General features: G+C 36.2%; 1 protein-coding gene and 1 pseudogene across 5 annotated transcripts in view; one reads left to right on the top strand and one right to left on the bottom strand.

The window, feature by feature from the left end:
- Positions 1–1,001: 1,001 nt before the first annotated feature.
- Positions 1,002–23,786, bottom strand: part of VIRMA (vir like m6A methyltransferase associated) — a 61,798-nt gene continuing 39,013 nt past the window's right edge. For 4 of the 5 annotated variants that reach the window (XM_089898897.1, XM_089898895.1, XM_022584784.3 and 1 more), the window contains 9 exons: positions 23,222–23,439; positions 17,611–17,743; positions 7,895–8,047; positions 6,957–7,117; positions 6,195–6,291; positions 4,369–4,535; positions 3,374–3,705; positions 2,339–2,482; positions 1,002–1,344 (listed from right to left, as the gene is read on the bottom strand). In XM_089898897.1, coding sequence (XP_089755023.1) covers positions 1,190–1,344; positions 2,339–2,482; positions 3,374–3,705; positions 4,369–4,535; positions 6,195–6,291; positions 6,957–7,117; positions 7,895–8,047; positions 17,611–17,743; positions 23,222–23,439 — 1,560 coding nt within the window. In that variant the 3' untranslated portion in view covers positions 1,002–1,189. The remainder of the gene's footprint in view (positions 1,345–2,338; positions 2,483–3,373; positions 3,706–4,368; positions 4,536–6,194; positions 6,292–6,956; positions 7,118–7,894; positions 8,048–17,610; positions 17,744–23,221; positions 23,440–23,786) is intronic. The other variant, XM_022584783.2, reaches the window with a different exon arrangement.
- LOC111180421 (nascent polypeptide-associated complex subunit alpha pseudogene) lies at positions 14,652–16,711 on the top strand (annotated as a pseudogene).

The following is a 23,786-nucleotide window of genomic DNA, read 5'->3' as shown; positions in this document are numbered from 1 at the left end:
AGAGAAGTCTGTATTTTCTTTGTTTGTTTGTTTTTTGTGCAGGCTCAACGGCCATGGCTCACAGGCCCAGCCGCTCTGCGGCATGTGGCATCTTCCCAGACCGGGGCACAAACCCGTGTCCCCTGCATTGGCAGGCGTACTCTCAACCACTGCGCCACCAGGGAAGCCCAGAGAACTCTGTATTTTATGCCAGATTATATAGGCTCAGTGTGATATCTCTTGAGGAAAATATGACTATTTTCTCAAAGTATAAACTTCATTTCTGTATATAAAGTACAGATTTTATTAGATGTTTCTGATTTCCAAAATAACAGTATTAGGATATGCCTCATTTTAGACTTTAAAAAACTGCATAATAAAATAGTGTAAGTAGGTATAAAGCTAAAACACAAAGCACGTATGTGTTTCTTTCTAGCGTAAAGGAGAAGAGTGTCATGTTTCTTTCTGAACAGCTAAAAGGTTCCCAAAATTGCACTAGGTCACCCTAGTAAATTAACACGAGTGCCACATGACATTTAAAATTTTTGAGAACACATCTGTTGGACACAACACAAAATGCTAGCTCGAGGTAGTTTACATTTTCCGTGTTAGATAACATTATATTCCTTCCCATGGCAGTGCATCTTTGCAAAACTGGATTTTCAGCAGTTGAAGTAAGTACTACGCAAAAAGCATAGTGGAACAGGAATACTGGCAGTGTTCAAGCTGATTCCAAGGTTTGAGAAGTTGTGCAGCAACCACCATTACTTGTTAAATTCTTATTAAGTTGTTTGCACCTAACTGCTTAATAAATGGAATCATTAGGCATTTCTTTTGGCCTGGTGTATTGTGAAAAAACTATAGAAACAGTAAAGGGCAACAGGAGCTGAGAAAGTATTGGGGACGTCTGTGGTATATGCAAGAAATACACTAAAACAAAAACGTTATTTCACTGTTCATTTTCTACCTAAGAGATTTTCTAAATAGTCATATAAGAAGGGGAAAAAATATATACAAACATACAAAGTTTTGATTTTTATTGAAATCTTGTGTTAGGTATCAAACAAAATTTGCTTTCTTCCGATAAAAATATTCTCTCAGATGTATCCAGATAACTGCTAAGTCTAAATTGGTCCTCCAATGTCTTGTTTTATTTTTACTGTCCTCATGAAATGTTCATATACACTTAGGATGTTCCAAAAAAAATTTTTTATCGCGTAAAGGACCGTACGTGACGACCTCTACCACTGCCTCCACTAACAAACTTTCCTCTTGAGCCTCCACTGCCGCTATTTGCACTTGCCCAGGAAGGCCCTAGTCCCCCACGACCTCTGGAAGCACGGTCACGAGGACTTGGGCGATAGCCTATAAAAGAAAAGAATATAATTTTTAGTTGCAACATCCTTTCCTTTCCCATGACATAAATACTAATCTATACCACCGAGCTCAAACCAAGACAGGGATTACTGTTTGCTCCTTTAAAACCCAAGTGTAAGTTCTGTGAATGTGTTGAAGACCACTGAGTTGTCCACTTTAAATAGGTAAATTGTCTAAACATAAGAATTACATCTCAAATAAAGCTGTTATTTAAAAAATGTCCATTTGGGACTTCCCTGGTAGTCCAATGGTTAAGAATCCACGCTTTCACTGCAGGGGCACAGGTGTGATCCCTGGTAGGGGAACTAAGATCCCTCATGGTGTGTGGTGCAGCCAAAAAAACAAAAAATGTGCGTTTGAAACCAAAAGCTACATCTGACCAGAATTTTGGACTTGACATAGGAATGTTTTAGGGGGGGAAAAGAGGTTATATGCTTACATACACAAGACAATACTGTAAACAGAAACAGAATACAGTTGACCCTTGAACAACTCAAGGGTTAATCCAAGTATAATTTATAGTTGGCCCTCATATCCAGAGCTTCCTCTGCAACCTCGATTTCAACCAACCATGGATCCTATTTATTGTTAAAAATATCCACATATAAGTGGACAACCCTTGCAGTTCATACCTTCATTGTTCAAGAGTCAACTTATATACTCTACGAAGACATCTCGGTTTACTTTGGTCAAAAAGGTACCTTAAGGATTGATTTTCCTTCTTTATTGAACTATTAAAAAACAGCACATCAACATGGAACTACTCATTATACACACATAGTTCAGAATCTAAAATTCTGAGTATTTATACAGAAGATGTACACTGGGCACTCACTCACAGAAATAAAATTAAATTGACTTTAGAATTATACGTCTACATTCTAAAATATTCTCTCCCAGAATGAGAATATATGACATTCAACAATCTGAAAAGGATTCACCTCCCTCTCTCTCAGAAGTATCAAGTAAGAAGAAAGTGTACCTGTAGAACTAAGTGGTCGTAATGGTGGAAGAGGGCCCCTGTTAAAATTGCTCTGGCCTCCACGACTTTCATTGTAAGTTCCTCGAGGAGTATTCTGAGCACTCCAACTGGAACCTCTTGTTCCCTCCCGACGACTGTAGTTTCCTAAACATAGGCAACATGATCAAAATCTACTTTTTCCACAACTTCAACTGGATTAAGGAAGATACGACATGTTTTTCTTAATTTTCAAAAGCAATGGAAGAGAAACTATGAAATTTTGTACACGGAATAAAGGTAGAGTGGCAGCATCATATGTAGTCAGAAGCAGAGGCTCTGGAGCCAGACTGCCAGGGTTCAAATACTGGTTCTGCCACTTATATTTTATGTGTCCTGGTCAGCTAACTGACAAGTTTTCTCTTCTATTAAGTGGGGCTACTAAAAGAACCTATCTCATCGGGTTGATAAGAGTATTACATGCAAAGTGTTTAAAACAGTTCCTAAAAAAATTATGGGTTTATTATTAATGTAAACACCTATGCTCTTTTGCTCCCACCCTCTTAACTCAGAAGCATGAAAACATGTCATCAATCCACTAGTAAAATATAATTTCTATACGTTTATATTTTAGAACTCAGATTCTAAAATCTTGAAAAATTTAAAACAGATTAAATATAACATTAGGAAGCAAGTAGATAAGAGAATCAATGGTGAACTACACAGAACAAACCTAAGGGAACTGTTGATAAATACAACTGTGAAAATTATGTAGGGATATTATTCAGAAAGGATGAACACAATTCTCAACGTAAAAAGGAAAATAAGTAGCCAATACTTCTTTTAAAATCATCGCTAAATATGCAATTAATCAAAAATTAAATTAAAAAATGATTTTTCCTATACAATAAAGGACTTTGCAAATAGTACCGTTGGCCTAGAGCCAGATTAACTCTAGTAACAGAAAAATACTTTATCTGAATTGCTTCTATTCAAATCACTTCTATTCAATATTCTAATATTAGAATAACTCATTAGAAAACATACATAATTCATTACCTTTTGAAGCAGGTGGTGTAAAAAACCTATTCTGACTGTGAAAAGCACCCCGTCCTCCCCGATTGCCTGAAAATCCACCACGAGAAGAAATCTTCTGAGATACTTTAAGTGGCCGTTTTGGTGGGGGTATTCCATCTTGAGGGACCACTTCTTTACTTTCGGCTGCAACAAAGTCATCCACATGCATAGACGGTGGTCTGCTTGTGTTCTGTTTTCTCTGACGAAAAATATCATGGGGTCGTATACCCTGTCCAAATCCTCCCCTGCCCCTTCCTCTTGGTGGTGGCACAACATGAGCTCGTTTGGCAGGTTCAATGTATTCAGATTTTCCACTATGAAAACAAAAATACTCCATGAAAACTTTCTCCTTTACACACTTCCAGTGAAAATATAAGTCAATCTTTGCAATACTGAAAACTATATATCAATTATTTCTTATCCCAATTTTGTTACTGCAAATATCTCTATGACTTGCCAGTGAAATACAACAAAACTAGCTAAGAATGGTACTCACATTTTATTGATATGACTAACAATTTTTTAAAATAATCCAGTTTGCTCTTTTTCAAACCTTCTGAACTCTCATTAAGTACAACAATATAATAAGTGTACCAGGTATGTCCTGGTCAAATTACTATCTTTTAAAAATTCAAGGGCTTCCCTGGTGGCGCAGTGGTTAAGAGTCTGCCTGCCGATGCAGGGGACATGGGTTCGTGCCCCGGTCTGGGAGGATCCCACATGCCGCGGAGCAGCTGGACCTGTAAGCCATGGCCGCTGAGCCTATGCGTCCGGAGCCTATGCTCCGCAATGGGAGAGGCCACAACAGTGAGAGGCCCGCGTACCGAAAAAAAAAAAAAAAAATTCAAAACAATATTCATGACTCAAGTATTATGCCAACTTCCTTTCTCCTTTAATAGTCATGTGTCTATCAAAACATATTTAAATAAATAAGCTTACTTGACCCCAACCAAGATCTTTATTAAAAGAAATTTTACCTTGAAGTTATAAAGGTCTCATGCTTGTGCTTCCCAAGTTTGAACCCTTTAGTAGTCTTGGTTCTTCCTGGAGATGATGGTTCCGACAAAAACGAGCGCTCTAATTCCGAGTGCAAGTCAAAGTCACTACAACATTTTTCAGAGAGCTCAATCAAGTCAACCTTTACCTGCAGTCACAAAAATTAAACAAAACCAAAGGTATATCTTAAATGTAACTATTAATGTGACATTACATTTTAAATGTACTATTAACATAACATTTGATTACAGGAATTCTTATCTCCTATAAACTATATTTGAGTCTCATAATAAATCAATGATAGGTCCTTCATCGTTTCAAAACCCAACACCATTGGTAGTTTTTTAAAAAAATACCTTAGGAATTCAGCTGCTTTCATTTGGGGGTGGGGTGGGTGGCATTCCTACTCACAGAAGGGCTATTAGTCTGGGAAACCTCTGCTGCCTGACAAGGATCTCAGTATTTCTCTATATAAAGTAACAATGGAGTATCTCCAGAACTTTTCCAAAATAATCTGAAAATAAAACACTCCACAAGCCTTGTATAGTCACTACATATTATAAAAGGACTCTGTGCCACAGATCTCCTAGTTCTATGAGTTTAATGAGGTTCCAACCTAAGTCAACTTTCAGAAGAATGAAAATTATGTTTAAGTTTTATTCAAATTAATCAAACCTAAAAGACCAAAAATTTCCCTAAACCCCATAAGGTCATAACCATCATCTCAAGACAGCTGTGATTCAACATAGTTAGAACAAATATTTTCAACCTGTGATGCCAAATATGGTAGCCACTAATTACGAGTGCCTACTTAAATTTAAATTAATTAAATCAAAATAAAATTCAATTCCTTAGTCATACTAGCAACATTTCATTGCTCAAAAGTCACATGGGGCTAGTGGCTAACTGGACAGGGCAGATTATAGAACATTTCTCTCACTACAGTTCTAAAGAATCACTGAACAACTTACACTAAAGAAAAAAACTTGTTTAATGCAATTTTAATTCAATTGCATGTGATATGTTAAAGAAGGAAAAGGAGTTCTCAATACACCAAATACACCTTAAATGTGAAGCAAATCATTCTTTTAGTTTTATTGTCCATAATGAATACTAGCATTTTTTGGACCAGGGAATATCCAAATATATTTCTTTCTTTGAGTATCCACTCTTCTTCTGGAGTACCCTTCCTCTTGATTTACAAATAAATCTGATGTTATCGAAAAAATATATATTTTTTTAAATCAAGAAAAAACAATATATGGTACAATAAGATGTGACTAAAATCATCCTCCCTATGAGAATCATTAAACAGACTGCATTAAAATCTTTAACTATACTTTTACCTATTCAGTATTACGTTAAAGAATGTCAATTTGGATTCATACTATATTATTTTAACAAATATATTTTTTACATTTCCCCAAATTAAGAGCAGATACCACAACAGAGCAGATACCTCCATTTAAACCCAAATATAGGAATTAATTATAATTTTGTGGGATACTATTCTATACCCTACAAATATAAGAAACCAAAGTGCTTCAGAGTACATACGCAAAAATGTAATTTTCCACTCATTCTCAAATATACAGATCACTAACTAGAAAGAGGCAAAACAGGTAGCATAAAAAAACGAAGAGTCCTGGACACCATTAAGTGGGCAACTGACATAAAAATGATGCAGTACTAGTCCGAAGACAGACTTTTAACAGCCATATAATATGTAATCTATTTTAGTTCTAACAATATGCAAAAAATCAAACAGAATTTTTTTCTAAATATTTAGTAATAAAATTACTTATACCAAATCCAGATCTGTATCAATCTCTTCAGCCTGAAATGGAGTGAACCACATAGATTTCAACTGATCATCCATGACATCAGCTAGCACATATGCAGTTCTAGAATACAGAAAGTATTTGTTAAAAAGCAGAATTCCAAAATTAAATATTTTAGCTTAACTTCTAAGTAAAACATGTGAACAGCACAATTAAAAATATTACCCTCTAAAAGTATTAGTAAGATTAGCACTTAAAAAGACTCCTTCAAGAAGCTATTTAAGAATTAAGTATCCTTAAAAACCAGTAACTTGGAAATTAATCCTGTTATGACAAATTTTGATCTTTCAATAAAATAAAACAGAACCCTGGCTTTATTCCCAAAAAGCCAAGTTTATAACACTGTACCAATGTGTAATTTTTCTAAATTTAGAGAATAATTTCATCATATTAAATATTCATTATGCTCTAAAAGGACAGTGCTCCAAAGATCAAGAGGCATATCCTCTAGACCAGGGATCAGTAAACTCTGACCCCCATTCTGCCAGCCTGTTTTTGTACAGCCTGCAAGCTAGGAATGGTTTGCACATTTTTAAAGCTTTTTAAAAAAAAACAAAAGAAACAAGCAAAAAGCTATAGAAGTATATGCAACAGAGACTGAATGTGGCCTGCAAAGTCTAGATTTTTTATTATCTAGCCCTTAGAGAAAAATAAGTTGCTGGCCCTCTCTAGAGCCCAACCATTAAATATACAATATCTATTCAACCACAAAACATTGCTTGTTTTACCTATTGTTAAACAGATTCTGGAGAGATTCTGGAGCTGAAAGTACTGGTTCTACATCCTGGTCACCAAGAGGTAAAGGATCACCCGATGACTCCAGCATCTGCTTAAGTCCAACCACATTGTCCAACAAAGAATCCAGATTGTCATCATCTTTTGAATGCTCCTAGATACAAACAAAAGCAGAATAAGAAGGTGCAGGTAAAACCTGAACATTTATGCCCATCATCTACTGACTCTTTAGTAGAAAAGGTGGTATTATTTCACTACTAAGAAATTTGGAACACCATCAAGAAATTACCAACTTAACATTAAACATATTAAAATAAAACAAACACCAAAAACGATTGTTGTTACTTCTAAAGAGCGGTAGCAGGGGGCACCCTGCATTCAAACAATAGATAATTCAAAAAGTACTGCCTTCATGTACTCCTTAAAATCCATAATAGTATGGGGACTTCCCTGGTGGCACAGTGGTTAAGAATCCGCCTGCCAATGCAAGGAACACGGATTCAATCCCTGGTCTGGGAAGATCCCACATGCCGCGGAGCAACTAAGCCCACGTGCCACAACTACTGAGCCCATGCGCCGCAACTACTGAAGCCCGTGTGCCTAGAGCCCGTGCTCCGCAACAAGAGAAACCACCACAATGAGAAGCCCGCGCGCCACAACGGAGAGTAGCCCCCCGCTCGCCGCAACTAGAGAAAGCCCGCGCACAGCAACGAAGACCCAATGCAGCCAAAAATAAAACATAACAAAATTTTTTTAAAAATTCATAATAGTATGGAAGACTTCACTCCAAATTATTAATTCAGAGTATAAATACCCGACTGAGAGTTCACTGTTTTAAAAAGTCACTAAGAAAACTTGTACAAGTCAAACTGAGAAGAAAATATGTCTTGGGAATGAGCTCTTCTTATTTTGTTTTGTTTTGTTTTTTTACCAAAACAAGCTTCTCTAGTTCAAGGAACAAATTTTCTGGACTTTCTTCTTTGCTTTGTAGAAGCTGTTTTAACTCTGCAGCATTAATACTCATCGTCCGTGATGGATGAGCTCCCTCTACTTCCATGAGACCACTATCATCTCCACAACATCCCTGTAAATGTCACACACAAGTTAAATTTGAGAGCAGAGAAATTTGCAAAAAATGCTTCCAAACTTACTCAGATATTTAAGATTGCTGCAATCTTCCCCTCAATGTTTTTGTTTTTACATCAGTATGAATGGCTGGTTTTAAGAATTAGTCAGCTCAAAGCTGAAACAAGTTTTCTTTGAGTTAAGACTCACAAAATAAATAGGTAAACACCTGTATTCAAATTACTGGCACCAAGATTTCTCAACAAAAATATCCAATGACAAATACACTGGCACTTGCAGGAAACATAATACATTAATTGATACTCAAGTTAATAAAATGCCTGCTATAACAGAGAACTAATGAAAGCTGAATTTGTTTTTCTGGAGATAAGGCAAACAACTAAAGAAAACAGTAACTATCATATTTAAGACTATGTGCGGTCATACAGAAAGTTAACATTTTCTGCTTTAAAAAGTATGCCACATAGGGCTTCCCTGGTGGCGCAGTGGTTGAGAGTCCGCCTGCTGATGCAGGGGACACAGGTTCGTGCCCCGGTCCGGGAGGATCCCACATGGTGCAGAGCGGCTGGGCCCGTGAGCCATGGCCGCTGAGCCTGCGCGTCCGGAGCCTGTGCTCTGCGACGGGAGAGGCCACAACAGTTAGAGGCCCGCGTACCGCAAAAAAAAAAAAAAAAAAGTATGCCACATAATAAAATGAATATGGGAATGTGAAAAAAATTCACCAGGCAAAACAAATCTCAGTTCATGACAATAAATCCATCCATATTGTCACATATGAAAAAACACTTAAGTAGTTTCAAATCTTCAGAACACAGTCCTGTTTTAAATGGTTCAACATGAATATTGGTCCTACCAATCCAAATGTAAGAGTCAGTATTTTTAAATTAACAGTAACAATTAAAATTTGTTTGTAGCTCCTACCATTTGTCCTATAACTGGACACATTTCGGTGAAAACTAAATGAAAATTATTCTTCACAGATTCCCACTCAAACTGATACTGTGCTTGAAGCACACTTGTTCCTTTCAGAAAACACTAGACTGAGGAAGTCATTTACATTGTACTATGGAAGAGGACATACGGTTTTAATAAGAAATTCAATAAACCATTATGTCTACAAGGGTTTTAACTGCTCTGTTTGGAGGTAGCAATGAAGACTAGGTTGACAATGGTCTAGTTCATGTTATATTTTTAAAAAATTAAACTAAATGAGTTAAAAGCAATCAAAATGCACTAACAGACTGTGAACAGTTATCTTTAAAGGAACTGTCCCCTACATGTTGTTAAAATGTATGAATTACAGACTAAATTTATTTTATAGAAATAAGTATATTAACCAGAATACAAATTATCAAGGCATCTATCTGACTTCTTTCCTCACTCTTAGTTATTCATACTACTTTAACCAGAGGTGGTAAGTTCAGTATAGCTGAATCAGAAAGTATTATAATGATTATTATTTTTAAAGGTCAGGGAAAACAGAAGAAAATCAGTTTTTTAAAAGAGAGGGGAAAAACTATGAACTAATTAAAATATTTGGAATGATGTAAAATTTTCATCTCTCTCTACTATCTTGCTTTTTCATTATTATAAACAGAAACAGTTTTAAACAACATAAAACGCATTTTAAATTCTATTCTACCTACTTGTTATTAAAAGTAGTCTTAGAAAATCTAAGGTCAAATTTATCACAATTTGATGTTTTCTATATATACATTACTGTGAGAAGTAATAAAAGAATTTTTAAGGAGATTTTTTAAGCTACACAGTTATTTCAGAAAAATGAAAGTTCTATCAAATTTGTGATACCATTTCAAATCTCCTTAATCATTTGTCAAACACGTCAACTATTAAATTATACAAGACACTGTACAATTACACTGGGAAAAAGCTAGTAAGACATGGTCTCTGACCTAAGTGACCTAACAGTCAGATAGTGGAGTAGGAAATGGGAAATAGGCATATAAATGATCTATAAAAAGAAATCACTCAATAACATGCTGTGAAGTGTACAGAAAGAAAAGTAATATCAAAAGGCTTCACAAATTGGGATGCATTAAAATAGGCACTATAAATAGGCATAGTTTGACCAGGGCGGGAGTGGGAAGGGGATGGGGAGGGGAGGGGGAGGGGGAGGGGGGAGGGGAAGGGGGAGGGGAGGGGGAGGGGAGGGGAGGGGGAGGGGGAGGGGAGGGTGGAGGGAGAGGGGGAGGGGAGGGTGGAGGGAGAGGGGGAGGGGAGGGTGGAGGGAGAGGGGGAGGGGAGGGTGGAGGGAGAGGGGGAGGGGAGGGTGGAGGGAGAGGGAGAGGACAACAAACTAAGAGAAGCGTGGCCAAGGAGATACATATAGTAGATGAGACTTATGGATGATGGCTCCCAGTAAGGGAGAAGTGTTTGCAAAGGTAGGTTTTTGGCCATACAGTGAATAGTCTTGAATGTCATGCTAAAAAGTTTGGAATTTATTCTACAGATATGAAAAGGTATTGTAGGGTAGAGTGATATGATCCGATGTCTGCTTTAGGAAGTTATGAACTCACAAAGAACTATTTAGAATGTACCAAAGAAGTAAATGTTTGGAAGGAAACTGGAGAGAAGGCTGATACAGTACTCTGCAAGAAAATATCAATAAACAGCTAAGAGTTATACAAAAACTGAATATAAATTCTGGAGTGGAAAAGTACAATGAGTGAAACAAAAAATTCACTAGAGGGACTTCCCTGGCAGTTCAGTGGTTAAGACTTCACCTTCCAATGCAGGGGTTGTGGGTTCAATCCCTAGTTAGGGAGCTAAGATCCCACATGCCTCTCGGCCAAACAACCAAAACATAAAACAGAAGCATTATTGTAACAAATTCAATAAAGACTTGAAAAATGGTCCACATCAAAAAAAAATCTTTTAAAAGAAATATTTATTTATTTGGCTGTGTCGAGATCTTTAGCCTGCGGCATGCAAACTCTTAGTTGCAGCATGTGGAATCTAGTTCCCTGACTAGGGATCAGACTCTGGCCCCCTGCATTGGGAGCATAGGGTCTTAGCCACTGGACCACCAGGGAAGTGCCCTCCCCAAAAAAAATCTTAAAAAAAAAAAAAAGTCCACTAGAGGGGCTCAACAGCAGATTTGAGCTGGCAAGAAAAAAGGAACAGTGAACTTGAAGAGGGTCAACTAAGATTATCCATTTTAACGAACAGAAAGAAAAAAGAATGAAGAACAAGCATAGCCTCAGAGACTTGTGAGGTACCATCAAGAACACCAACACACACATAATAGAGTCTCAGAAGAAGAAAGAAAGAGTCAGGAAAAAATATCTAAAGAAATAATGACTGAAAACTACCCAAATATGATGAAAACATTACACTTTCAAGAGGATCAACAAACTCCAAGTAGAATGAACTCAAAGAGATCCACTCTTAGACACATCATGATCAAACTGTCAAAAGCCAAAAAAAAAGAGAGAATCTTGAAAGCAGTTAAGAGAGAGGTGACTCAACTAATAAAATATTAACAACTGATTTACTGTCAGAAACCACAGAAGGCAGAATGCAGTAGGAAAACATATTCAAAGTGCTGAAAGAAAAACACTATCAACAAAGAATTCTATAACTGACAAAACTATCCTTCAAAAATGAGGGAGAAATAAAGACATTCTGAATTCTTTTTTTTAAGTGAGAGAGAATCTGTCACCAGCAAACCAACTCTACAAAAACTACTAAAGGGAGTCCTGCTGGGTGACATGAAAGGATATTAGACAGTAACCTGAACCCACATGAAGAAACAGTATGTCAGTAAAGGTTAGGTAAAAGGCAGTATAAACATATTTTTGTAACTCTTTTCTTCTCCTATCTGAATTAAAAGACAACAGAATAAAGCAATAATAATAAAACTGTGAAGATGGATTCACAATGTATAAAAATGTAATTAGTATGATAACAGCACAGGAACAAAGCTATATTGTAGCAGTTTTTGTATACTACTGAAATTATGTTGGGATTAATCAGAAAGAGGCTATTAAATTAAGGTGTTAAATGTAGTATCCAGGGCAACCACTAAGAAAATAACTTTTTTAAAAAAGGTAAAAGAGAGAAAAAGGACATTAAAACAGCACAGTAGAAAGCATCTGTATAAAGCAAAAAAAAAAAAAAAAAGGAGATAAAGAAAAACAAAAAGATATGTAGGAAGTAAAGAGCAAAACAGCAGACATAAATCCTACCTATCAATAATTAAACATTAATGGTTTGAATATACCAATCAAAAGGGAAAAATTGGCAGAATGTAAAAAACAAAACAAAACATGATCCAACTATGCTGTCTATAAGAGACACACTTTAGATTATAAAATACAAATAGGCTCTACGAAAAAGGGTAGGAAAAAATATACCATACAAACAATAACCAAAATAAAGCTAGAGTGGCTATACCAATAATACAAAATAAAAGTTTAGACAAAAGCTATTACTAGAGACAAAGAAGGACATTTTATAACAACAAAAGGGTTGATCCATCAGGAAGATATAACAATTATGAACATATATGCACCTGACAATAGAGCCCGGAGATGCATGAAACAAAAACTGACAGAAGTAAAAGGAGAAAGAGACAATTCAACAATAGTTGGAGACTTCAGCATCCCACTTGCAGCAGTGGATAGAACAACTAGACAGAAAATCAACAAGGAAACAGAAGGCTTAAACAACTATAAACCAACACTCCTAACAGACCTGTATAGAACATTCCTCCAAATGGCAGCAGAAGACACCTTCCTCTCAACTGCACATGAAACATTCTCCAGGATAGAAAATACCCCTAGGCTGTAAAAGTAGCCTCAATAAATTTAAATGGATTGAAATCATACAAAGTATGGTCTTTGGCCACAACGGAATAAAACTAGAAGTCAGTTACAGAAGGAAATTTGGGAAATTCACAATTATGTGGAAATTAAACACACTCCTAATAACCAAGGGGCCAAAGAAAAAGAAAAATTAGAAAATATTTGGATATGAACAAAAACATGACATACCAAAGGCAGTGCACAGAGGGAAATTTATAGCTGTAAATACTTATATTAATAATGAAGAAAGATCTCAAATCAATAACCTAACCTTCCAAGGTAAGAAACTAGCAAAAGAAGAGTAAATTAACCCCAAAGCAAGTAAAAGGAAGGAAACAGTAAAGATTAAAGCAGAAATAAATAAAATAGAGACTAGAAAATAGAAGAAAACCAAAGAAACCAAAATGTGGTTATTTAGAAAGATCAACAAACGTGACAAACCTTCAGCTAGACTAACAAAGGGGAGAAAAAAGGAGAGAAGACTTAAATTATTAAAATCAAGAATGAAAAAAGCGCCATCATTAACAACCTTACAGATATAAAAAAAGTTTATAAGGAAATATAAACATTTGTGTGCCATCAAGTTAGTAATGTAGTTGAATGAAGAGAAACAAATTCTTAAAAAGACACAAACTACTGAAACTGACTCAAGAAGATACAGAAAATCTGAACAGATTTATAAGTAAAACTATTTAATTAGTATCAAAAACACTTCCCACAAAGAAAAGCTCAGGTGGCTTTATTGACGAATTCTACCAAATGTTTAAAGAATTAACAACAATCCTTCACAAACTTCCAAAAAATAAAAGAGGAGAGGATATGTCCTAGCTCACTCTATGAGGCCAAAGATATCACAAGAAAGCTATATACCAATATCCCTATTGAATATAGACCCCAAATTCCACAATAAAGTAAAGCAAACTGAATCTAGCAACATATCAAAAAGATAGTACACAACGAAAAAGTGGTATTTATTCCAGCAATACAAGGTCAGTTCAGCATGTAAAAAGCAATCAATGTAAAATATAATACAGAGAAAAACAACATGATCATTTATTTCAATAGACACAGAGAAAGTATTTAACAATATCCAACACCCTTTTTCATGATAAAAACACTCAGTGAACTAGGAATAGAAGGGAATTTCTTTGACCTGATTAAGGGTATCTATGAGTAACCATAGCTAACATCATATTTAATGGTGAAAGATTGAAAGCCTTCCCCCTAAGATTAGGAACAAGACAAAGATGCCAACTCTTGCTACTTTTATTCAACATGCAATGGAGGTTCTTGCGAGGACAATAAAGCAAGAAAAAGAAATAAAAGGTATCCAAATTGGAAAGGATACCCTCGTATTTAGAAAAGTCTAAGGAAACCACTAAAAACACTTTCAGAACTAATAAACAAGTTCAGCAAAGTTTCAGGACACAATATCAATACATGGAAATCAATTGCATTTCTAAACACTAGCAAAGAACATTCAGAAATGAAATTAAGGAACAATTGCATTTACAACAGCATTTTTTAAATTCCCAATTTAATTAGAGGCATAAACTTAACAAAAGAGGTACAAGACTTACACATTGAAAACTACGAAACATCATAGAAATACAGACAACCTAAATAAATGGAAAGCCATGCCATGTCCATGAATATGAAAACTTAATAGTACTAAGACAGTTATATTTCCAAAACTGACCTACAGATTCAATACAATCCCTATCAAAATCCCAGCAGTCTCTTTGCAGAAATTGACATAGAGACAGAAAAGGAAATTAGTGGTTGCCAGGAGCTAGGGGAAAGAAGGAATGGAGAGTTTCTGTTAATGGGCACACAGAGCTTCTTCGTGGAGTTATGAAAACTCCACAAATTCTGAAATTAGATAGTGGTGATGGTTGCACAATTCTATGAGTATACTAAACCCCACCAAATTGTTTAAAAGGGTGAATTTTATGGGATGTTATGCAAAAAGGAGAAACCAAGGTAATAGCAGTGAAATACAAAATAAGGAATGAAGTATGAAAGGTTTTGTGAATGAAACTGACAAGAATGAGCAGCTGCTGAAGATGGTGAACAAAAGGGGAAAGTTAGCCAGTATTCATGGTTTCTAACTTGATGGTCAGGAAAGATCAATGGTATAAAAGCAGGGCACATAAAAGATGAACCAAGTGTATGGGGAAAGATAACAAATTTGATTTTTGATATTCAGAGATTCTATCCACTAGAACGCAAGGGTAGATGGTAGAGGAAAACACAGAAGATGGAAAAGGAATCGGGCAGGTTATTAAAAGGGGTAAGATGTACCTCACAGATAGAAATGAAGTGATACAGGGGTACATTTTCCTGTGATTAAGGAAGAATACAACAGAGTAGAAAGAACAGGGAAAGAATCTAAGGGAGAGGGAAAGAATTTAGAAATTAAACAGGGTGGTACTGACCTTCTCAATGAAGGAAGTAAGAAAAGCAAATGTATTGATGAGGGATGAATAAAAGCATTAATCAGCAGTCCTGAGGGCCCAGAAGAACCTGGACAGCATGAATGAACACTGGTTAGTGGTTTCTGATTAGAAACTGTTTAACTGATGACACGTTTAAGAAAACTGTCCTGCAACAGGCATGGGTCACGCTCTCACTTGCTCTCTTTCTGCCACCATCTTGGTTCCACATTCCCCGCACAAAATGCCTGGTGAAGCCACAGAAACCGTCCCTGCTACAGAGCAGGAGTTACCACAGTCCCAGGGTGAGACAGGGTCTCGAACAGAATCTGATAGTGATGAATCAGTACCAGAGCTTGAGGAACAGGATTCTACACAGGCAACCACACAACAAGCCCAGCTGGCAGCAGCAGCTGAAATCAATGAAGAACCAGTCAGTAAAGCAAAACAGAGCCAGAGTGAAAAGAAGGCACAGAAGGATATGTCCAAACTGGATCTTCGACAGGTTACAGGGGTTACTAGAGTCACTATCCGGAAATGTAAGAATATCCTTTTTGTCATCACAAAACCAGAAGTATACAAGAGCCTAGCTTCAGATACCTACATAGTTTTGGGGGAAGCCAAGATCGAGGATTTATCTCAGCAAGCACAGTTAGCAGCTGCTGAGAAATTCAAAGTTCAAGGTGAAGCTGTCACAAACATTCAAGAAAACACACAGACTCCAACTGTACAAGAGGAGAGTGAAGAGGAAGAGACTGATGAAGCAGGTGCGGAAGTTAAGGACACAGAATTGGTCATGTCACAAGCAAATGTGTCAAGAGCAAAGGCAGTCCGAGCCCTGAAGAACAACAATAATGATACTGTAAATGCTATTACGAAATTAACAATGTTACCATCTGAAAAGAGGGCCTTTTTTGGTGTTTCAAAAGAGTAACTGCAGCTGGGTTAGAAATCTGTACTGTTTTTATCATTAATAAAGTTATGGCTTCTTGTTGGATGAAAAAAAGGAAAAAAAATCTGTCAAACTGATATTAACAACATGTCACTTAGCATCTGGTAAAACTAATAAGTGGTCTTCCATCAAGTAAGACACTAAAATCTCTTTAGAGTAGGTAGCTACAGTCCTACTGTTAAATATACCAATCTTTCAGAATCAAAGCATCTGGTAAATTTAATCACTTTAATAAACTACATATGACACAGAACAAACAATAATTTGCCAATAAAACTGGCACAACAATAACTACAAACACAACAGGCAGCCAAGAAGGGCTTACTGGAGGAAATATTCTCAATATAAATTGTATGCCTAAGAGAAATATACTAAACAGTAAATTTAATTTTTTCTTACGAAATCATCACATACATTTATTTTGTTAATACTGTACTATACAGGTCCTCGATAACGCTTTCTAAACAGAAATCTTAAATATGAGCTGCATTTCTTAAATCAATGTTGACAGAATATCAAACCCATAGGATGTTAACAGCCATACACATACACATACACACAGACGCACAAGTATTCTGCAGGCAATACATTTGGACAAAACTGGATTAAATTGCAGTAAAGCAAGTTTCTATTCATCCAGGGCCTTTCAGAGCTTTTAATATACTAATGTGCAGTTGAGCTCCATCTGGGAGACATTTCCAAACTTATCTGACACTTTTTAAAGGCAGGCCTATTAGTGGCTTCTAGAATTGTGTCCACAATATATACCACAATTTTGATAAATACTAATGAGAGAAATTTTTAATTAGATTTTAACAATAAGATTTTAAAGCTGGGGAAGTAATCTTTAATTCATATCTATGATGGACCCAAAATATTCCAGTATAATAAGCTTTACATTCACCCCAAAAATCACAACATCCAAAACAGAGCCAGTAAATGTACAATTAAGTGACAGTAAGTAAATATTTGATTAAGAGACTGATAAAATTTGACTATTCTGACTGACTCTAGCAAGGTAACTCAATGTAAAGAATGAGGTAAAAAAATAAATGCACTATAGGTAGTATTTTTCTCTCTTTTAAGAAAATGCAAATCATAGAGTATTCACAAATTAATAATGATGCCTAATAAATTAGAGTTCAATAAATTCTACTCTTAAACATCTACTTTTTTGATAAATCAAAACCCCGTACTTACAGTGGGGTGAGGACACAGAAAAAAACAGTACTGTTAGTTCCAAGTTCCAAAAAACGTTATTCCAAGATATTTTTGAACCCAAGCAATTTTTTTAACATATGTAAAAGTTTATAAATATAAGAAATACCAAATACATATATATACTTACCATTGTATCAGAATTAAGAATTTGTCTCATAAATTCCAAAAATGAAGATGCAAGTTCACCCGTGTCTTTACTAAATGTGCTGACCACTCGTTTCAGTAAACTATGCAGAGCATTACTGTTTTTCCTTAAAGAACTGTAAATAAAGAAAATAGGCAATTTCTTAAAATTTGAGCATATAAATCTAGTATAAGAAATGAACTATCTCAGGACTTCCCTGGTGGTGCAGTGGTTAAGAATCCACCTGCCAGTGCAGGGAATGCGGGTTTGAGCCCTGGTCTGGGAAGATCCCACATGCCGTCGAGCAGCTGAGCCCGTGTGCCACAACTACTGAGTCTGCACTCTAGAGTCCGTGACCCACAACTACTGAGCCCATGTGCCACAACTACTGAAGCCCACACACCTAGGGCCCATGCTCCGCAACAAGAGAAGCCACCACAATGAGAAGCTCGTGCGCTGCAACAAAGAGTAGCCACCACTTGCCGCAACTAGAGAAAGTCCGCGCACAGCAACAAAGACCCAACGCAGCCAAAAATAAACAATAAATTAATTAATTAATTAAAAAAATGAACTATATCAGTTCAGACAGCCTAAAATTTAGTAAAATTAAAATTTTACATTTCAAAAAATGTAAAAAAGTACTTTGGTGTTACCTGTCACACAAACCATTTAACAAAGCATTTTTTATAGTTGATATCTCCTTTTAAAGATAATCTTCAAAAACACTGAAAGAAAAAATTTTCCCCCAATAATAACGCTATAAAACTTAGCAAAATAAACTTGCAGGTTCCCTTTTTTACACTTTTTATAACCTGAGGATTTCTCTAACGTGAGGTTATAGCTGTCTCAAAAGCCTGACCAGAAAGCCTAACTTATGTAACCACAAAGAATGATTAACTTTATGACATTGTAATCTGACAGAAAGAAATTAAGGGTACAGAGTAGGCATCAGCAAACTGTTTATGTAAAGAGCCTGATGATAAATATTCTAGGCTTTATGGGGTTATACATAACTCAATCTGTTTCTCTCTATACAAAACATCAGTCTCAGTCACAACTACTCAACTGCTGATACAGTGGGAAAGCAGCTGCAGACAACACATAAATACTGGCTATGTTCCAAGAAAGGCTGGATTTGGCCTGTGGCCCACAATTTACCAACCCCTAATATAAAGAGATTTCAGCATAAGAAATAATCACGATATGTATTCAAAATCATGACAATATACAGCCCTGCTAAAATTATCCTATGCATTTACACAGTTCATAGTTGATCAAAAGAAAATTTCAAGATTTGGGTAAAGCAATACAAAAGAGAGAAGGAAGACTCGTGCTCTTGAGAACTTTATAAAATAATGAAATGGACAAGGCACAATGAACAGGAATGATATTAAATACAGAGATAATACAATTAATGGAAAAAGCAAACGTTCAAAATTGGACTATACCAATTACTAGTCTCTACTTATAACCTTAAGAAAGTGAACCTTACTTAGACGGTCTATCAAAAACTGGGGTCCACTACACACCTTTTAGAATGTCTACAATACAAAAAAAAACCTAGCAATACCAAAATCTGGCATTTTGCTGGTAAACTTGTAGAGAAGTTGTCTATAAAAGGGTAGCACACTGGACTGCTAGGGTGATGGAGATAGCTCTGCATGGAAATGAGATGCTAGACACATGACTCTACTCATTTGTCAAAATCCACAGAACCGTGTATTATAAAACATGGGTGAGGTTACAAAAAAAGGGGGAAAGCTAGAATCAACCTTCTGATATTGTATTAGAATCAAAGTATCTGTATGGACTCATTTAAAAAAATACATACATACAGGGACTTCCCTGGTGGTCCAGTGGCTAAGATTCCATGCTCCCAATGCAGGGGGCCCAGGTTCGATCCCTGGTCAGGGAACTAGATCCCACACACCACAAATAAGAGTTCACATGCCGCAACTAAAGACCCTGAATCCCGCAACTAGACTCCACATGCCTCAACTAAAAGATTTCACATGCCGCAACTAAAGATCCCGCAACTAAAGATGCTGCAACTAAGATCCAGCGCAGGCAGGCAGGCAGAAAGACAGACAGACAGATAGATAGATAGATAGATAAATGGAAAGATTTTTTTTAAGTACATACATAAAATAAGTAGATGAAAAAATAAACGCAGATTTGTGTATATGCATGATTTAGGACACATATATCTCCCAGCTCTAGCCAATAAGAAGAACCAAAATCAGTAACATAAGTTGAACAACAAAATAAATAACAATAGTGTTCAATTACTATACAAGAAAAAAAAGTCCATGAATCCATATTGATATACCCAAATAAGTAAATAAATGAGGGAAAAGTGATGAATTCTTTCTTACAGAAGGACAATTAAATGAGAAAGGAATGAGAAAAATAGGAAATCACTATTAGAACACCACAGTAATAACTGCCACATGCCAAGATTCACTGATGGATAGTAAAATGAGTGGACGAAAGTTCTAAGTAGAAACAGGACATTTACATAGTCTCAAAGTATATTCTTCAAAATGTTTAGTACTTAAAAACGGAAAATTAGTAAGTTTGCTGTGCAGAATCCTGGCAGACAGCACCTCAGTCAAGTGACCGAGGTTAATATCATCACTAATACATTATGTATTTCCTGATATCATGTACTCAGAAAGGTACAGTGCCTCTGTAGTATCCTTCTCAATAAAGCATAATCTCAATCTAATTATGAGAAAACGTAAGACAAAACTAAATTGAGGGACATTCTACAAATGCTCTCCAAAAATGTCAAGGTCATGAAAAATGAGGATACAGGAGACAAAGGATACATTAAAACTAAAAGCAAGGCAGGATCCTATCTTGGATCCTGAAACAGAAAAAGAACATTACTAGAAAAACTGGTAAAAAATAAATTCTGTATTTTAGTTAATAGTATTATGCCAAGCTTAGTTTCTTAGTTTTGGTAAATATTCAATGGCTATATAAGACATCAACACAAGGGTAAGTTGGATGAAGGGTATATCTGAACTCTGTACTATTATTTTTGTAATTCTTCTTAAAGTCTAAAATTATCTCAAAAATTTTTTTTCTTGAGTGGGGCCTGCTTCAGGACTAGATGAAAAGTATATAGTGATCTGTTTATTTAAAAAGCCAGATCATACTACACCTCTGCTCAAAACCTTACAATGGCCCTTATAAACAAACCTAGAGGCCCTTGATGATCTGCCCTCCCCATACCCATCCATTACTTCTCTGACCCTAGGCCCTATCATTTTTCTCCTTGCTTACTCACTTTAGGAGCAACCACCATGGCCTCAAGGCTTTTTCTCAGACAAGTTAGGCATGCTATTTGCAATGGCTCTCCCCCAGGATATTAAAGTTTCACTCACCTCCCTCAGTTCTTTGTTCAAGGGCTACCTTCTCTGTGAGGGCTTCCCTGATCACCTCCCCATACTTCATTTAAACGACAACTCTCACCCTCACTTTGGCACTCACTATCCCTCTGCCCTACTTTATGTTTTTCTGTAACATACTATGTATTTTATTTACATGTTTAGCATCTGTCTACCTCTAATAGAATGAAAGCATCAAGAAGACAGGGATTTTTTTTTTTATTAATTAAATCCCCAGCACCTAGAACAGTGTCTGGCCCAGAGAAGAGGGCATTCAATAAATATTTGTGGACAAAATGACTTGTATTCCTTCATAATGTCTACTATGAACCAGGTTTCTAGGTGCTGGTGGGAGTACAGTCAAGCAAATAGTCCCTGTCCTTGTGCAGCTTATATTCTAGTGAGGGAGACAACCAAATAAGTAATAAGTCTATATAATGTAATGTCAAACAGTATAAATACAGTGAAAAATATAAAGGGGAATAAGGAATGGGGACACAAAGGATAGGCTATTTTAGACAGGCATTTAGACAGGAAATATATTGATACAGATACCTGAGTGAAGTGAGGAAATAAGTCCGATAAGAATCTAGGGGAAAAGCATTTAGGAAAAAAAGAAGTCTGGAGGTAGGAATGAGCCTGACAGGGAGCAAAACTGAGGATAAAAGAGCTATGAGATAAGTCAAAGAGATAAGCAAGGGTCAGACTGTATAAAGGCTTAAAGATCATTATAGAGTTTGAATTTTATTTGCAGTGCAACAGGAAGCCATCAGAAGGATTTAAGCAAAACAGTGACACGTATCTTGTTTTAAGTTTAAAAAGATCAGTCTGAGTGCTAAGAAAATGTATTTTAGGGGGACAATAGTTGAAGTAAGAAGAGAAGATTGGAGGCTACTGCAATGGGTCATGAAAGAAAAGAGTGGACTGGATAGGGGTGGTAACTATGGAGGTGGAGAAGGGTCATCAGATTCAGGAGGTATTCTGGAAACACAATGAACTGGACTTACTGATGGACTGGATGTAGGGAGTGAGGAAAAGAGAAGAATCAAGAATCTTGAAGTTTAACATTTACCAGGACAAGCAGGACAGAAACATGTTTTAAGCAAGAATATCAAGAGCTCTGCTTTAGTTCAGTTTGGATGCCCATTAGATAGCCAAGTAGAGATGTCAAACAGATACATGGGTTACTTGGAGCTTAGCAGAAAGATCAGAGCTAAAGAAAGAAAAGGGAATAGGTTATGATGACTTACATGAATCTAGCAGAGCCAACGACATCACATATCGTGCTATGGCAGAGGTATGCAAAGGGTATTTGTGAAAGCACCTAACCCAGCTAGGAATGGAGGAATCAAGGAAAGCTTTTTGGTCTTCTTGTATGTGTAATGTATGAGTCTTAAAGGATATAGGGTAAACATCCAGGCAATAGGAAAAAGGACATTCAAGAAGTAAAATTTAAAGACTTTGGTGAAAGACTGGGAGGTGGGGGGTCGGGGAGAACTTGGATGTTCAGCAGTTGCCATCAACTGAGAGAGAATACAGGAGAATAGACAGACTAAGCAGGTGGAAAAGGTAGCAGCCAGCACCAAGCACAGTAGCTGGAACATAAGTTTACAACCAATGTTATAAGAATTAATGAGAGGTACAAATACGTGTTTCCTAATCCTTTCTATCTCGTAATTCTACATACTTCTACAAATTCCAAGGAAAACTATGTAGTAGCCACTATCTCCCTAGTGAAGAAAAAGATGAGGGCATGGACAGAGACGGGAGCAGAAATTACACTTGAGAGACTGAGCAGCGTGAGATTTACATCATTTCAAACAAATTTCATCTCAGCCATTCCTCTAGAGAAAAAACACAGAACCAGCACTTTCAGCTTTAGGGTCCATAATATCACACTACCGTCATCTTTGAAGAGCTACAAGTGAATATACCAACAAAACAAATATCTTAGAGCATGAATTAATGACCCTGGAACAATAAGATTTCCTTGTTAAATACTGCAAGATGCCCACATTAATATGCCTATCTATTCAATTTATATTTTTAATCCTAAAGATTTTATTACTAGCACTTTTCATTGCTAATGAATCTTTTCCATAAACACAAAATTTCTCCACATGAAAGAAATCATACCTTCAACCTTCTACAACAGCTATGAATTAATTAATATGGGGGGATTTAAGTACAAGAGTATATTAAATTAGATAAAGCATTACCTTTTTAAATGAAATAATCCATAATCATGCTCTGCAAGAAACATCATTGTTCTGACACATGTCAGTAAACAGCTGTAACTACTCTCAGAGTTGGCTAGCACAGCCAGGAGACAGTCACAGATTGAGGCCATCAATTCTTTGTTTGGTAGAGAATTGGAGAGCTGCTCCAGTTCAGAAATAGAACCTTCAGAAGAGTTTGGCAAAATTAGTGCAATGTCCTGTGAGGGAGGAGGGGAGTTGGGAAAAAACAATTTTTTTAAATGATTGTCACTATCACTTAGCGTTTTTATTTCTGAAATACACAGCAATTAGTAATTATCAAAATACTATGGTTACTGTCATCCCAAACATAGATTCAAACACATTAAGAACAAAGGAGTTGTTTTGTCCTTCTATAAAGGCTAATACAAGGATACACACCTAAAGAAATAAAGACAAATATGTTGTTTCACAGTATTTTTACTTTATGAGACCAATGCATTACCACTTGGCAACTGTGCCTGACTCACAGTATTCTTATTTTAAAAGAACATCTCTCTGAAAAATTTTTCCTTCTGGATTACAC

Source organism: Delphinapterus leucas, chromosome 17 (assembly GCF_059928025.1).
Source record: "Delphinapterus leucas isolate spDelLeu-1000000601 "Yukka" chromosome 17, BTC_Dleu_Yukka2, whole genome shotgun sequence".
Lineage (NCBI taxonomy): Eukaryota > Metazoa > Chordata > Mammalia > Artiodactyla > Monodontidae > Delphinapterus > Delphinapterus leucas.
Note: the sequence above shows the minus strand (reverse complement) of the source record. Positions and strands in the feature narration are given on the sequence as shown.